Source organism: Macaca mulatta, chromosome 20 (genome assembly GCF_049350105.2).
Source record: "Macaca mulatta isolate MMU2019108-1 chromosome 20, T2T-MMU8v2.0, whole genome shotgun sequence".
Lineage (NCBI taxonomy): Eukaryota > Metazoa > Chordata > Mammalia > Primates > Cercopithecidae > Macaca > Macaca mulatta.
In genome coordinates, this window is record NC_133425.1 from 45039365 (window position 1) to 45057559 (window position 18195).

Here is an 18195-nt window from a genome sequence, read left to right on the forward strand (position 1 = left end):
TCCCTATTCCTCTGTCTAAGTACAACTAAAACCCTGAACACTACATACGAAAGAAACAGAAGAAGATTCAGAAAGGCAGAGAGAAGAAGGCAGACCAGCGAGGGACCCAAGGAGTGACACAGTGGTGAGGACCCTGGGTCTGCTTTTTGCTTCATATATCCCAGACTAGGAGCTGACAAAACTGGCAGCCCAGAAACACCAACAAGGATTTTGTTTTAAGCTTTAACCAAAGCCCACTCTCTCTAGCCAAAGAACCAGGAAAGATTTTTGCCTGGCAAAACAGAAAACTTTTAGACAATAATAGCTCTGCTCCAGGCAAACCCCCCAGAAGAAAACTGTGACCCCACCACCATCCACTCCAGCAAAGGCTGAATGGAGATCTGAGACTCCCATGCTGGCAAGGCTATAATGAGGCACTCTTCCCATCCCTGTTAATGTGGTGTCAGAGAAACCCTAGCAGGGAGCCAAGCCAGTCATACTTGCTGGGCAGTAACAAGGCCTCTCCCCATGGTGTCAGTAGAGACCACATGGGGAGCCTGGACTCCCCTCCTACCCAACAGGAGCAAGTACTCCAACCCATCCTCCTGGTATAGTGGAGACCATGTGGAGAGCAGAAATGAGGCATTCCTACCATGACTGCTCAGAGAGGTATGAGTAGAGACCTAGGGAGGAAATGAGCCTGGAATTCTGCCCACACCTGGCAGTAGCAAGATGGCATCTGCACCCCTTTTGCACTGGAGTGGGGTCAAAGGAGGGTTTAAATAAGATCCACAGTGTCATTATGTAATACATAAAGATTTCAATTTAAAAATCGTCTATCCTACCAAGAAACAAGAAGATCTCAAATTCAATGGCAAAAAAAGTCAATCAATATATGCCAAAATCAAAATGACAGAGATGTTGGAATTATCTAATGGGGAGTTTGAAGGAGCCACCACAAAATTACGTCAATAAACAATTATGATCATCCTTGAAACAAATGGAAAAAAAGCAAGTCTAGCAAAGACCTAGATAGTTTTGACAAAGAAATAGGAGATATAAGGAGGCACTAAATGGAAACTTTAGAAATGGATAAAGGAGAAAATCTTAAAACTCAATGAATAGGCCTAACAGCAGAAGAGAGGAGAGAAAAGAAGAATCAGTGAAATAGAAGATAGAATAAGAAAAATCACCCAGAGTTTCAGGGGCCTGCGGGACTACAACATTTTTGTGATTCAAGTCCCAGAAGGAGATTTAAAAAAAAAAAAAAAAAGAGGGGAGGATTGAAAATGTACTCAAAAGAGTGATAGCTGAAAAATTCCCAAATTTGGCAAGAGATGCAGATGTATTCAAGAAGCTGAGTGAAACTTAAAAGGAATAAACACAAGGAAATCCACACCAAGACACATCATATTCAAACTCCTGAAAACTCCAGGACAGGAAAAAATATTGAAAGCAGCTAGAGAAAAAAATGACACCTTATATATAGTGGAAAAATAATTCTAATGACAGCAGATTTCTCATTAGAAACCATGGAGGCAAGAAGGAAGTGGCAGAGCATTTTTCAACTGCTGAATAAAAAAGGACTGTCAACCCAGAGTTCTTCTACATCCAGTGAAAATGCCCTTCAAGAATCAAGGGAAAATTGAGATATTCTCAGATAAAAGGAAACTAAGAGAATGCATCACCAGCAGAATCACCCGAAAAAGGATGGTTAAAGGAAGTTTTCTAAACAGAGAGGAAATGATTGGAACCTTAGGTAGTAAGAAAGAACATGGTAGGGAAATTACACTGTAGATACCACTAATTTCCTTCTGTTCTTGAGTTTTCTAAAGTATGTTTGATGTCTAATGTAAAATGTTAATACTGTCTGATGTAGTACTAAATATATGCAGAAGAAATAGTTAAGACAATTATAAGCAGGGAAGAGTAAAGGGACCTACAGGAGATAACTTTTCTACATTTCACTTGAACTGGTAAGATTATGACACCAGTAGTCTTTGATAAGTTATGTGTATTTAATATAATACCTACAGTAATCATGATAAAAAGCTGTATCAAGAAATGAAAACACTACAGATAAACCAAAATAAATTCTTAAAAACGTTCAAGTAAGTCACAGGAAGGAAAAAAGAAAACCAGAAATGAAAAACAGAAAATAAAATATAAAATGGCAGACTGAAGCTCTCACATATCATTAACAACATAAATATAAATAACCTGAATATACTAATTAAAAGACAGAGATTGGCAGACTGGGAGGAAAATGACTCACTTAAGTGCTGTCTACAAAAAACTCACTTAAAATATAACAATACTGCCAGGTTGAAAGTAAAAGAATGCAAAAGGATATATCTTGCAAACATTGATTGAAATAAACAAAAAGACTATATGTGGAACTGGTGTTGATTCTTCTTCAAACATTTGTTAGATTTATCCAGTAAAACACCTGGGTCTAGAGATTTCTTTACAGGGAGTTTTAAATTATGAATTCCATTTCCTCAATAGGACTATTCAAAATATCTATTTCTCATTACATGTATTCTGGTAGTTTGTGTTTTTTGAGAAATTAGATCATTTCATCTAATTTATCAAATCTATGTATGTAGAATTTTTCATAGTATTATTCCCTTATTATCCTTTTGATGTCTGTAGTGTCTGTAGTGATATCCTCAGTTTCATTCTTGATATTGGTAATTTGTGTCTTCTCTCTTTTTTGTTTTCTTAAAAGAATTGTCAATTTTATCAATCTTTTAAAACACCACCTGTTTGTTTAATTGATTTTCAATTTTGTTTTACTGTTTTCTGTTTCAAGTTTCTGATCTTAATCTTATTATTTTCTGCGTTCTGCTTGTTCTATGTTTATCTTGATCTTTTCCTAGATCTTTGAGGTGGAAGCTTAATTAATGATTTGAGACTTTTTCTCTTTACTAAGCATTTATTGCTACACATTTCACTCTTAGCCTTTACTTAGCTGTGTCTCACAAATTTTGACATGTTGTATTTTATTTTTTGTTCAGTTCAGTGTATTAAAAAATTCCCGTGAGCTTCCTCTTTGACCCATGATTATTTAGAGGTACGTTATACAGTTTCTATCGTTTGGAGGTTTTCCTACCTTTCTATTACTAGTTTCTAGTTTGGTTCCATTGTGATAGGAAAAAACACTATGTATGATTTCAGTTATTTTAAATATGTTGACATTTGTTTTATGACCCATGATATGATCTGTCTTGGTATTTGTTCTCTGAACACTTGAAAAAAAATGTGCATTCTGTTATTGTTGGGTGGAGTGTTCTATAAATGTCTATTAGATCCTGTTGGTCAGTGATTTTGAGTTCTTCTGTATCTTTTCTGATTTTCTGCCTAGTTGTCCTATCAGTCATTGAGAGAAAGGTTCTGAAGTTTCCTACTATAATTGTGGATATGGCTCTTTCTCCTGTCAGCTCTATTAGCTTTTGCTTAGCATATTTTGCAGTTCTGTTGTTTGGTGCATACATATTTAAGATTTTCTTGGTAGATTGACCCCTTTATCATTGTTTAATGTTCTTTTCTCACTTGCTAATTTTTTGTTCTGAGGCCTTCATTATATAATATCTTTCGGAAAACAGAAGAGGAAAGGGCACTTCCCAGTTTATTTCAGTAAGTTAATATTGCCCTATACCAAAACCCCAGTCAAAGACAGGACAAGAATAAAACTTCAGACCAATATCCCTCATAAATACAGATACAAAAATCCCTGACAAAGTATAAGCAAATAGCATTTAGCAATATATAAAAAGAAGTATACACCAAGACCAAATGAGATATACATATCAACGATGCAAGGCTTACTCAATATTTGAAAACCGGTCAATAGAATCCACCATATTAATGGACTTAAAAAATTGCATGGTCTCACATTAGGTACAAAAAAAAAAAAAAAGACAAAAACTCCAGACATTTGACAAAATCCAACACCCATTCATGGTATAATAAATAAATAAATAAATAAACCCTTAGATAGAAGGGGAATTCCTCAACTTGATAAAGATTATCTACAAAGAAAACCTATAGCTGTTATTTTACTTAATAGTAGAAGACTGAATGTTGTCCCCCTTAAGATCAGAAATAAGGCAAACATACCCACTCTCTCTACTCTTAGCATAGTGCCAGTAGGTCTAGCCAGGGCAAGAAGGCAAGAAAAGGAAATAAAAGGCATACAGATAGTTAAGAAATAAATAAAACTGTCCCTATTTATTAATGGCATGATTGTCTACGCTGAAAATCCCATAGAATCTGCAGAAAAATTCCTACAACTAAGTTGTGCAAAGTCAAGCAATATTTTTAAAAATGAACTTCAAAAACCAGCTGTATTTCTACGTACTAGCAATAAACACATGAACACTGAAATTAAAAATGCAATACCATTTATAATTGCTCAAAAAATTAAAATAATTAGATAAATCTACCAAAATCTGTACCAAATTAGGATGTTGAAAACTAAAAATAAAAAGATGAAAGAAATCACAGATCTAAATAAATGGAGAGACATACCATGTTAATGGATTAGAAGACGCAAGACAGTCAAGATGTCATTTCTCCCCAAATCAATATACACATTTAACATGATTCCAGTCAAAATTACAGCAAGAATTTTTGTAGATATAGACAAGATTATTCTAAGATATATATAGAAAGGCAAAAAGAGCTAGATAGCAACAATTTTGAAAAAGACAATCAATAAACAAGGAATCAGCTTATTCAATTCCAAGACTTATTCTATAGCTATAGTAATCAAGACTATATTGTATTTGGCAGAGATCTAGATTTGGGAGGCCGAAGCGGGTGGATCACCTGAGGTCAGGAGTTCAAGACCAGCCTGGCCAACATGGTGAAACCCCATCTCTACTAATACTACAAAAATTGTCTACGTGTGGTGACGCATGCCTGTAATCTCAGTTACTCGGGAGGCTGGAGAATCACTTGAACCTGAGAGGCAGAGGTTGCAATGAGCTGAGATCGTGCCATTGCACTCCAGCCCGGGCAACAAGAAAGAAACTCCATCACCCAAAAAAAAAAAAAAAGGCGGGGGGGTGGTAATGAGCACCAGCATTCTTCCCAAGCTAACTGGCTTGAGGCATGGGGATGGTGGGGAGGGTGCAGGGTTGCCAGGTAAAATACAGGACAGCAGGCAAATGCAAATTTCAGATAAGAAATAATGCTTCAGTAGAGTATGTCCCATGCAAATGAATGGAGACATACTTCGACTAAAAATGTATTGGCCGTTTATTTGAAACTCAAACTTACTTAGTCTGTATTTTTAGTGGCTAAATCTGGACACCTAGAGGAGAAGGCTGAGACAGGAGGGTTCTGGAGCCCCCCAGGGACAGTGGGTTGAAAAAGGCAGGGTGGAAACAGGGAGAAGTGAAAGAGAATGAGCAAAGGGATGCCAGAGGACCAGAAAGGCACACAAGCTAGGCAGTCCCACGGTGGGGGCAGGGGGCAGTCACAAACTGGGAGGCCTGAAGTCCCCGATCTGCTGGTGAAACAACCCTGTGTGGGGCAAGCAGGCAGAATCCAGAGGTCTAAAGAGCAGCCTGGCAGCCTGACCAAGGGGCTCCTCAAGGCACCGGGAGCATCACCCAGTTAACCCCAGGCCGATCCGTGGGCCTCTGTCGCCATGATCTGGCTCCACCCAAACGGTCTCCCCTCCCTACAGGGAAAGGATGTGCTGAGCAGTGGGTTCAAGTGTTCAGGTCGGTGGGCATCCACGTGCTTGATCGAAACAAAAAATGCTCTCATAAGACTTTGCTATCAGCCTGCAAGTCAGCTCCAGGGAGACCGCTGCACACCTTCCATTTTCACCTCGCTCCCACACACACCCAGGACCCGCCCTGTTCTGTGTGGTACCCATCACTACTGGACACAGCCAGGAGCTCCTTCGTGTTCTCTTAGTGAACACTCGTCTGCTCCCACCAGACTCTATGCTCCGGGACAGAATGGCAAAGATTGCTCTGCTTGCTGCAATATTCATGCTTAGTGCCTGGCACACAGTAGGTATTCAAGAAAGAAAAATAACTTGGAACTGGAGGACATTATGTTAAGTGGAATAAGCCAGGCACAGAGAGACAAATGTCCCATGTTCTCACTTATTTGTGGGAGCTAAAATTTAAAACAATTGAACTCATGCAGATAGAGTGCAGTGATGGTCAGCAGATGCTAGGAAGGGTAGTGGGGAGGGAGGGGAAGTGGGGATGGTTACCAGGTACAAAAGTATAGTTCGACAGAATCAATAAGATCTAGTATTTGATAGCACAACAGGGCGACTACAGTCAACAATCATTTATTGCACATTTAAAAATAACTAAAAGAGTATAATTGAATTATTTGTAGCACAAAGAAAAAATAAATGCTTCAGGTGATAGATACCCCATTTTCTCTGATGTGATTATTATATATTGCATGCCTGTATCGAAAGATCTCATGTACTCCATAAATATATACACCTACTACGTACCCATAAAAATTAAAAAAAGAAAACTGAATGAATGAAGGAATAAATGAAGAATCGGTTTGATTGGAGCTACTCCTTCTGGGTCTGTCCTCCAGGCCCAGCCCCTTGGAGTCTTGACATGGCAGAGAGAGGGGACCACTCTTCGTCCAGGAAGGCTTTAGGAGCATCCTCTGAGCTGCTGAGTGCTGACATCTGGGACATAGGCTTAGCATGGCCAGTTTTTTCCTCTCTAAACAGGGACTCTATCATCATCATCATTGTCTAATAACACTAATACAATATTGATAGATACCATTTATTCAGAACTTACATGTGCCAGGCAGTGTGCTGGGACCTTTGCATGTATTTTAACTCATTTAATCCTCCAAACAGTGCCAACGAGTAAGTGTGGTGAGTTGCATTGTTTGTGCTGCCCCTTCTTGTGGAAATAAAAGCCCTCCTTCTTTTCAATAATACCCTTCCTACTTCCACTGCTGGGGGGCGGACCCCCAGGAAGGGCAGGGGTCATCAGCCTGACCAGACAATCAGCTCCACCTCCCTGGCCATAATGATTGGCTCATGGGCAGCTTCAGGACGCTCCTGAGGCCAGTGAGCTTCGCTCCTAGACCTTCACTGCAGATGAGAATGCACATGGCCCTCTCTGCTACTGGTTGCCATCTTGCACCAGGGGAGCCCACTTGAGGACAAAGGCAACAAAGAGGGAAGCAGAGCTGAGAGATAAGAGAGAAATAAACTGATAATGACTTTGTTGGAGCCCCTGGAACCAGCCATGCCTGACGCCTGCTATCTAATATATCCCTAGACTTTTCTGTTACATGAACCAATAGTAAATTTGTTTATGCTTTAGTCAGTGTGAGTTGGATTTCTGACTTGCCACCAAAAGGGTCCTGCCTAAACTGTTATGTACTATTAAGATGAAGATATTTTACAGATGAGGAGCTACAGTATATGAAGATGGCATAACTTAGGCATGAATAGACACAGCTGGAGCCAGAGTCCTCTCACTGCAGAGCCTGTGCTCTTAACAACTGTGTTTCACTGTCGAGTTCCACATTCAGTGTGTGTGCACACACACATGCACACTCTATTGCCCATTAATATTCACACCTGCAGCAGGTTGAGCAAACTGTTGAAGCTTAAAAATCTACAGGATAAATTCGAACCAGTAACTTCCTATCGGACTCTCTGTTTAGAAAACGCTCCTATCAGTGATGTCAAATTCTCACTGCAACCCAGGCTCACAGCTTGCCATTTATCTTCAGGGGATCACTTCCCTTCTCCCCACCTGTTTCCCCAGATAGGTGAGATGGGAATCACACCAGGCAGGACACTTCCAGGACTGAACAGCCATTGAGGGGCATCCCAGCTCCTTCAGAGGCAGGGTCTGCAGTCAGAAGAGGAGGCCTTCCACTTTCTCCCCACTGGGCCCCAAGGATCCAAGGCCAGGTCTGAGGCTTTGAAGCCCACTGGGTGCTGAGGACAGAGGAAACCAAGCTCTAGGGCCGCTGGCCACAGGACCCTTGTTGTCCACTGTTATTCTAGTAAGGCTCAGCCAGAAGCAGGTATGAGGGAAATTGTCTATGTATCAGCTGCTGCCAAGCAGTCAAATGACATTAAAGGACGCTTAACAAAGTCAGTTCAACAATCCAGGCCACCAAGTCCATGTGACGTGACAGCAAGAAGAGAAGGACATGCTTATAAGCCGGCTCAAGCAACATGGTGCCAGGGCTCCAGTGCCGGCCCCTCCAGGACCAGCTCCATCAGCATCTCCCTCACTTCTATCCTTCCTCTTCCCCTCCCTGCTGGCTCTCTCTCCCAAACCTAGAAACACACTTTGGTCTCTCTCTCTTAAAAATGCAAACACTTCCTGTTACCTTTGGAGCCTTCCAGCTCCCGCTTCTCTCCCTCCCCTCCCAGCCTGGAACCCGGAAAGTCCATCGACACTGCTGGTCCCCCATCTCCTCCTGACCCCTTCGATCTGATGCCACTGACCCTGCTCACACCCAGGACACAATGGCCACTTGTTGCTGAGCCACATAGACCCTCTTCAACCTCCCTCCCAGGGCACCTTTCATGCTGCACCCAACTGATATTCCTGGAAACATTGCTCCTTCAGCACCAACAACCCCACACTCCTCACTCTCCAGGCTCCTCCCAGATGTTCTCACCATCTATGCTGATGCCCCTGGATCCCCTTCCTCAGACAGGGCCCTGCTGGCCAGACACCAACACTCAGATCTCCATGGGTATCCTGTGCGAGACCACATTATCACAAACTCAAGCCCACCAAACGTGATGAGCTTTCAGGTGCAGGGGTTAAGGGCGCAGGCTCCGAGTCACACTGGCTGAGTTCTGGTCCCTACCCTGAAACTTAGTGACATTGGATATGACATCTCAACTCGCCATGGATAAAAGGAGGTAATGACAGCAAGTCTCACAGGGTGTTGTGAGGATGAAGTGTGATAACACCTGCAGATATGGAAAGAAGGGCCTGGTGCTGAGTGAGCTTCATTAGATGGTACTGATTGATACGGTTTAGCTCTGTGTCTCCACCCACATTTCATCTCGAATTGTAAATCCCCGTGTGTGGAGGGGGAGACCTGTAATCCCCATGTGTCGAGGGAGGAAGGTGATTGGATCATGGAGGTGGTTTCCCCCATGCAGTTCTCATGAGTGAGTTCTCACAAGATCTGATGGTTTCATAAGGTGCTCTGCCCCCTTTGCTTTCTCCTCTCTCTCCTGTTGCCATGTAAGACGTGCCTGCTTCCCCTTCCACCATGATTGTAAGTTTCCTGAGGCTTCCCCTACAGAGCTGAGTCAATTAAACCTTTTTCTTTTATAAATCACCCAGTCTTGGGTAGATCTTTACAGCAGCGTGAGAATGGACTGCTACATGAACCACTGCTAGCATCACTGTCTTCTTTACCCCCTAAGAGCTCTTCCTCTGGCAAGGTATCGTCTGCCACCTGTCACCCAAAACCTGGTCACCTGAGACCTTTGAGTCTTCCTAACTTCTCCCCCTCCCATGTCCACTCAATAGTCAAATCCTGCTGGTTTTGTCTCTTAAATGTTTCTCCAGCCCATATCCTCCTATCCAATATCCTCACCTTCTCTCACCTACTCTACCTCATCCCCTGTGCTGTGATCCACCCACCTCCTGCCTCACAGTTTTTTCTGTTGCAGTACTGAATTGTCTACAGTGTCCCTACATACTACATGGACCTCTTTTCTCTATAATTGGCTTGTACTAGTTTCTTTGCCTGGAATTCCTCTCCCACCTTACTTCTTATACTCTGAGACCCTGATTAGGTGTAACCTATTCCAGGAAGTTTTCCTGGAATACCCAGATTGGGAAACATGCCCATCCTCTGAGCACCCTTATCTTAGACTTGTGATGTTACATTGAACTTGCAGGTTACCATCTCCTGAGTTGGGTTAGCGGCCCCTCGCAGAGCCCACCGAGGATTTTAATGGTGTTTACTGAACATGAAGGTATGAGGTTGCTATTAGAAGCAACCTCAATGACAGAAGCCTTCCCCCCAAACAAACAAACAAACAAACAAAAAAACATATGCATACAAAAGGAACTCATGAAAACGAGAAAACTTCCACTATTTTAAAATTCAGAACTGATGGATTCTCCATAGACCTAAACAGCTTCCTCAAATGAACCAATGGGATTCAAAGTCAGGGAAACCAAGTCCTTTGGGCTGGTTCTCTCACCCGGGAAGACTGTTGAAGGGGAAGTGACTATGCCCTAGTTTGGGGGTTTGGCAAGGAAAAAAAAAAGAATAAAAAAGAATTGGATTATAGGCTTGCTGTACAGGCTTGTTATTCTGACAGAACAGTTCCAGAACCTGAAACATGATCTCCGGAGGGAGAGGGAGACATTTTTATCACATATTAAGGTTAGACAGATGTTTTGGGTCTGGTGTTACCTGAATCAAAAGCACCATTGAAGAGCCTGACACAGCCTGGTTCAGCAACACGTGATCCTGGCAGAAAGGAGACAGGAACCCCTTTTTCTTTTCCTGGTCATGAGGTTTTCCTCTGTGGTTCTATTTGAGAGTTTTTTGTATCTCCCTGGAGCTGGGGCAAGACACCGACTTCCACTCCAGACTGTTCCCCTTGGACCAGAGATTCCTTCCCCTCCAAAATGCTGCAGGCTGCGCCTTCAGCACGGGGCCAGGGTCCAAATGGCAGCTTGAACGGGTGAGCCCTGGCTCTGCGAGGCAGTTTGAAAGTATCTCCAGGGATGTGCTTCATAAAGACTTGTAAGGTAGAAAAACCTTCTCTCTGTCTCCCTCTCTCCCTCTCTCTCTCTTTTTTATACACACACACACACACACACACACACACACACAAACACACACACACATACACAACACATACACATACACATACACACACAACACACATACACACACACAAACACATACACAACACACAAACACATACACACACAACACACATACACACAAACACATACACACACACAACACACATACACACACACACAAACACATACACAACACACAAACACATACACATACACACACAACACATATACACATACACACACACAAACACACACAACACACAAACACACATACACAACACATACACATACAACACACATACACACACACATACACACACACACACACATACACATAACACACATACACATAACACACACAAAACACACGCCTCCCTCGAGGTGGGCCAGGGCCAGTCCTGTCACAGTGACAGGGGAGGGCTGTGGACTAGAGGGCACACAAGGACAGAAGCTGGCACTGGGGATACTTTAAGGGCCTGGGCAGGAGGCAGGAGGGGTTGATTTTCCAAACACCCACTTCCTTCCCCATTTATTTGCCCCTGACAGCAGAGCCCAGCCCTTGAAGGCACCCAGGGAAAGGGCCGGCGTGAGCATGAAAAGCAGGCCTCCGGAATGACTAATGCCCCACCGGGACAGGCCTAGCTCTGGCCTGGCTGCCCGCCAGAGAGTCCACAGCCACTTTCCAAGGACAGCAAGGGCAAGCGTTCCTGACAAGACTCCCTGAGGACCATCCCTTCCCAGCCCTGACCCTCCCCGGGGCTCCCCCAAGGGGCCTGTGAGGCCCTGCGTGAGGACGTCCAGGGACCCAGAGGCTGAGTCACTCCCTTGGGGCCAACCTGGGTCATGACAAGTTTGTTATCTCAAGGACAAGTTCTCAGACCCCTTATCCAGCCATCCCCACCCAAAACGAACTAAAAGTAAGGCCTCTCCAGCAAATCGGCTTCCTGGGGGTCTCCAGACTCAGGCTCTGCCCCCCAGGGTGAGGTGCCACGTGCCCCAGGAGGGCAGTGTACACACATTGTACATATATGTTCAACACATGTGGGCGGACGCACTGCTCCTCCCTTCCCAGCCGTGGGGGGGCCAGCTGCCTCTGGGCCAGGCCCCCCACAAGCCTCCTTCACTCTCCTTCAGCAGCACCCCCCGGGAGCCCAAGGCAGGGGCCTCCTGCAGAGCCATTTCCTGGGGCGGTAGAGGTGGGGGCCATCCTCCCAGAGTCCTGGGAGCGGGTGAAGGGGAGGTGGGGAAAGGGTGGCTGGGCAGAGCCGGGTCACCCCGGCAGGAGGCCACAGCACAGAGCTCTGGGCTGCTCCATGTTTTTCATGTGCTTTCTGGGGGAGGGAGTGTCAAAGCCATTTCAAAAGCTGGGGGAGTCCCAGGGAAGGGGCCTCATTCTTCGTGGGGAGGGGGGATTTCAAAGGAGACCCTGCTGTTGAAAGGTTTCCAAAGACCCTCGCCTTTCTATCAGATCCCAATCACTCCCCACCAGCAGCAGCCGGGAGAGGGGTGCTGGGAAAATGTTTCCAAGGAGACATGTCCCTGAGTCATCGTAACTCCCAGGGTCTCTGGGCTGCAGAGCCATGCAGAGGCCCCCGCTATAAAAAGGCCGGTTTACCGCCCCCCAGGGGAGCTCTCCAGCAGTCTGGGTCCCAGGAGAGGCCTGCCTCAGACCCCCAAGTGCCCTGAGTTTATGAGAAGGCTGCAGAGCTGAACAGGACCACTTCTACCCACCAAGTCCCCCTGGTGCCACTAAGGGGGACTTTTACCCCTGTCAGCGGCAGGGCGGCCACTCTGGGCTCGGACCATTTAGCAGGAGAAGCCATCCACAGGGACACTGGGCCCCAACAGATTTACTGGGATTGCAGAGCCAGCCCCAAAGCAGGCCTGCTGTGCCTGCCTCTCACCATTCCCCCAGCAGCCTTTCCATGCCACCAGGGCCGGCCAGACTCACAGCACAAGCCACATCTAAGTTCCATCAACTCCTTCTCTTCTCCCCCTGCCTTGTTCCCTTACCCCAGGACCACACCAGGTGGGTCTTCATTCTCTTCCCAACTGGTTCCTTCTCAACACTGCAGCCAGATTCATCTCCTAAAGCTCAGGCCAGGCTACACCCTGCTCCAAAACCTTCAATGGCTCCCTAGCGCTTCAGTCCAAGGTTTAAACTCAGGTACCCACAGGGACCAGGCTGGAGACTTAAATGCACAAGACCATGATGCCTGGGAATGCACGCCTTGCCTACAGGAAACTGCTGCTGCTGCTAAGTCACGCCAGGTGGGAATGATGATTGCGGGAATGTGAAGCCCTGGCTGCCACCTCTTGTGGTTTTTCAAGAGAAGCCTAATAAATCATAGCCAAGGGGCCCCCAAAGTTGGACCCTGGCCTATGGGGTGAAGGCCAAACCCTAACCCCTCCACTTGGTATCAGGGGTGCTCCGTGGCTCACCCCAACCCCCTCCCCACTGTCACTCCCCACAATGTCTCCATCCTGGCCAGGCCAGGCACCTACGGCCCCCCAGACTCACCTGCTCTGCTCACCCCCCATCCTCCTATAGGCAGTGGCTCACCACCCTCGCAGCCTGGCAGCACGCACTGCTCCAGAGCCTCCTCCTGATGTTCAGTCCTCCCTCTGAAGGCAACGTCCCCCCTCTTCATCCTTCAACACCCAGGGGGCCCTGTTTTGGGAGCACCTACACCACTGCACTGCACTTACCTGCATGCCCATCAGCCTTCCCCTGGAGAGGGAACCCTGAGGTCTCTCCCACCACAGGCCCTGGCAGGGGCTCCAAACACAATGGAGGGACCCTAGCTGTGGTTCAGACCCTGCCTCCATGACTCAGGCTGGAAGGACTTGGGTAAGTCACGTAACCTCTCTAAGCCCCGGGTTCCTCATCTGTCAGATGGGGAACTAGTGCCCATGTAAAGTGCCTGGCACGTAGAAAGGCTGAGTCAGTAGCAGCTGTTAGCATCCTTAGCCAATGTGACCTCTTTGCTGCATGGTATGTGCAGTGTCTTTTATGGGATGATCTCTGAGGCAGAGACCGTGTCCCCTGTACCCCCACCACCCACAGAGACCGCTGCAACTCTCAGCATGCCACAGGTCCTCAGTCAAGGTCCTCTGGTAGATTGGGTTGATGAGACTTGGGGAGGGCAGGCAGGTAGGGAGCACAGGTTAGAGTGAGAGGGACTGCCCAGCCGCCAGAGGTCTGGCTCACCTGGGGTTCCATGTCGCAGTGAACTGGAATCTCCGCTCGGGGACCAATCAAGCACTCCCTGCTGCCTACTCTCCACGCCCCCAACTCCCACATTCCCAGGCTCCAGGTCAGGGCAGGAATGGGCAAGGAGACCTGTCCAGCCCCCAGCCAAGGCGCCTTCCCTCGGAAGCCCAGCCCGCAGCTCACACACAGACCCAAATGCCCCTCAAACCCTCCTTTTGTGTTTCCCGAAACTCTAGTTAAGAGCAAACCCCTCACCTTGCACCTGAGGACACATAGCTTCCAGGCTTTGCACAAAAGGCAAGGTGGAAGAGAGGAGGGAGGGGGCAGAAACACCTTGGAAATCACTGCGGTCCAATTAGCCAGGCTTGCGCCCTTCATGCTTACAAACAAGAACACGCATTAACACCTGCTACAAAAGCAAACATTTTGAGATATCTTCATCTTCACCTCTCTGACACTCTGTGAAAGGACTCTCAGCAGCCAGTGACTGACAGGGGAGTGCTCCTTCTTATCCTTCAGCAGGGGCCTTTCAGACGGAGAAGTTAAGAAGCCACCAACCTCCCTGTCAGGCCAAGCTCCCAGGGCCCCCACCTGCTCTTCCCGGGCCCCTCCTCCCCACTCTCCGCCAGGTGAGCCCCACCACACACACGAGTGGGAATCAGTGGCTGCAGGAGACTGGCTCCAAGGCACTGGGGGCAGAGGCTGTCAGATAGGTTGGGGGTCAGGGGGACTGGGATAATGGGCATGAGCATGGCCAATGCTGTGGCTAGGTAGGGACTAGGGGACCCATACCTGCCCTGAGAGCACCTTCACTAAAGAAGGGCCTTTGCAATGCAAACCTTAAACAAAACCTTGACGACTGTACAAATTTGGAGCAAACTGAAACTGTCATATACCACTGGTGGGGGCGTAAGTTCATACAACCACTTCAGAAATGTATTTGTCAGTATATACTAAAGGTGAACATCATTTAACCTGTGACTAAGCAAGTCCATCCAAATCCTGTATTCCCACTTTATATACATATTTACATGTATAAAGAATATAGTATATAACACTATATTATATATTATATATAAACACAAAATATAGTATCTATATATTCCTATAATCACAATAAAATCACATACATATGTTCATCAGTAGACACGTACATGGGGCCGGGTGCAGTGATTCATGCCTGTAATCCCAGAAATTTGGGAGGCCGAGATGGGCAGATCACTTGAGGTCAGGAGTTTGAGACCAGCCTGGCCAACATAGCAAAACCAAGTCTCTACTAAAAATACAAAAAAATTAGCCAGCGGCGATGCCATATGCCTGAAGTCCCAGCTGCCTGGGAGGCTGAGGCAGGAGAATCGCTTGAACCTCCGGGAGGCAGAGGTTGCAGTGAGCAGAGATCGCACCACTGCACTCCAGCCTGGGTAACAGAGTGAGATTCTGTCACCAAAAAAAAAAAAAAACAAAAACAAAAACAAAAACAAAAGAAGACATATCCATGAATGTGCCAGCAGTATTTCAGAATGGGCCCATCAAGAATCAAACAGATAAATGGTGGCTGACATGCTCCTGTGACAGATTATTACAACCAATGAGAGGCATGATCTCCAACTAGAGGCAATAATGTGAAAAGTGAAAGGTGTCAGGTGCAAATGAGTAGAAACTGTGATTTCATTTCCATAAAGTACAAATCAGGCAAAACCAACCTATATTATTAGACATCAGCATCATGATGACCTGTTGGTGGTAGGGGAGGGCCTGAAGGAGGCCAAGAGGGAAGCTTCTGAGATGCTAGAAATAGTCTGTTTCTTGATCTGTGTGTGGGTTACACAAGTGTGTTTAGTTCATGAAAATTCATTAAGCTGCTCACTTATGACAGGTTTTCTAAATGTACGCAGTAAAGGGTTTTGTAAACCAGTACTCTGATGGCACAGTTGTTAAGACAACAATGAAAATATGCTAGAAGAAGAAAAACAGAGATGAAGTAAAGATGAAGTTCAGGCCAGGCGTGGTGGCTCACGCCTGTAATCCCAGCACTTTGGGAGGCCAAGGTGGGTGGATCATGAGGTCAGGAGTTTAAGACCAGCCTGGCCAAGATGGTGAACCCCCTCTCTACTAAAATCTACAAAAATTAGCCAGGCGCAGTGGCAGGTGCCTGTAATCCTAGCTACTTGGGATGCTGAGGCAGGAGAATCACTTGAACCCAGGCGGCAGAGGTTGCAGTGAGCAAAGATTGCGCCACTGCACTCCAGCCTGGGCGAGACAGTGAGGCTCCATCTAAAATAAAAAATAAAATATTAACAAAAAGATGAAGTTCAACCCATGGCTGCAACTTTACTGCTCAAACTACCGAGTCTTGGAGAAAGTGATCACATATCCAACGAAGACCCAGGGTACCAGACTTCTGGAAGCTCTCCCAGGCCCCAGCCCATCCCAGGCCAGCCCCTTCCCTTAGAACCTCCATGCCCATCAGAACATCCAGCTGTGCCCTCCCCTACAATGAGGGCACCCCTAGCTGCCAAGGAGACCACATCCACCCATCCAAGGTAAATGGGACTTCACAGTTTCCCGGGTCTCTCGTTCCAAGTGTGTGAACTCTACAGAACTTTGCAAGCTGCCCTTCTAGAGAGGCTGAATTTTCCAAAGTCCAAAACCACTTGAACAGGAATGGGAAAAGTACCGAAATAACTTTGTAAGCGTTCTGTTTTGACAATGTGCCTGAGGAATTCACCATGTTGAGTGGGGAAATGTGAACAGTTAAATCTATTCAATGTCATGACACACAAAATTGAAGCGTAATTGCTCCTGAGTGCTTGACAACTGGAAAGCACTTTGTTTCAGAAATGGAGGGAAATTTATGCTGGAAAATGGAAGAGATTGTCAAAAGTTTGATTGTAATGTGAGTGGAGCTGCGACAAGAAGGCTCATATGGAGAAAGGGCTCCCATTCTGACATTTTCACTCCCATGTGCAATGTCTCAGAAACAGCAACAGTGACTCTGTCCTTTGGCCTAGAAGCCAGTAAAATGATGATTGGAACCGCAAATTTCAAACCGCAAAGAGTAGCTCCAGCATGGCTGGGAGGAAATGCTCTCTTACCAATCATGTGGTTGGCAACATGGATTTGGATCTCTCTCTCGTTCTCGAAGGTCATCTGGCACTTGATGCACTGGTATGTTTTTTTCTGTTTGGAAACCAAAAATAAAAGATTTAGAGAGGAAGGAAGTAGGAAAAAGGAGAAAGCAAAAGTTCCTAGGGGGCCTGGCTCAAGACTTTCCAGAATGGTTCCAGTCCCCTCCTACATCTCCCCAGGCCATTCTCTTCCCACCTCCCTCTAAATCCAGCTCTACCAGACTGGGGAAGGGACATGAAGCTACATTCCAAGGGAGCTGCTCCTCTGCTAGATCTGGGAAAACTGCCATCCCAAGGTGAAGCTTTAAGGGAGTTGAGGGAAGCCTCCTTGCTTAGAAGGGCAAATCCATCTACCCATGCCCCCTTCCATCCATCCATCCATCCAACCACCCATCCATCCTCCATCTACCCATCCACTCATCTACATACACATCCACCCATCTACCCATTCATCTATTTACATACACACCCATCCCCACCCATTCATCCATCCACCTGCCATCCATCCTCCATCTACCTACCCATCCATCTACATACACACCCACCAATAGACCCATCCATCCATCCTCCATCAACCCATCTATCCATCTATTCCACCCATCCATCCATCCTCCATCTACCCATCCATTCATCTACATACATACCCACCCATCCATCCTCCATCTACCCATCCATCCATCTACTCCACCCATCCATCCATCCTCCATCTACCCATTCATTTATCTATATACTCACTCACCCATCCACCCATACTCCATCTACTCATCCATCTCCCCATCCATACATCTACACACACATTCCCATCTACCCATTCATCCATCCTCCATCTACCCATCCATCATCCATCTTCTATCTACCCACCCATCCAACTACATACACACCCATCCACCCATCCACCCATCTACATACATACCCACCCATCTACCCATTCATCCGTTTGCATACATACCTATACAACCGCCCATTCATATCCATCCACCCATCCATCCTCCATCTACCCATCCATCCATATACCTATCCTCCCATCTACATACACATCCAC

The 18195-nt window shown here is 46.1% G+C and overlaps 1 protein-coding gene across 11 annotated transcripts in view; it reads right to left on the bottom strand.

The window, feature by feature from the left end:
* The window catches only part of ZNF423 (zinc finger protein 423), a 364117-nt gene that overhangs the window by 118561 nt on the left and 227361 nt on the right, over window positions 1-18195 (bottom strand). For all 11 annotated transcript variants that reach the window (XR_013411580.1, XR_013411581.1, XR_013411582.1 and 8 more), the window contains one exon: window positions 17121-17205. Coding sequence is in view for 6 of the 11 variants with exons in the window: in XM_077985612.1 (XP_077841738.1) it covers window positions 17121-17205 (85 nt within the window). In the remaining 5 variants the exon portion in view is untranslated. The remainder of the gene's footprint in view (window positions 1-17120; window positions 17206-18195) is intronic.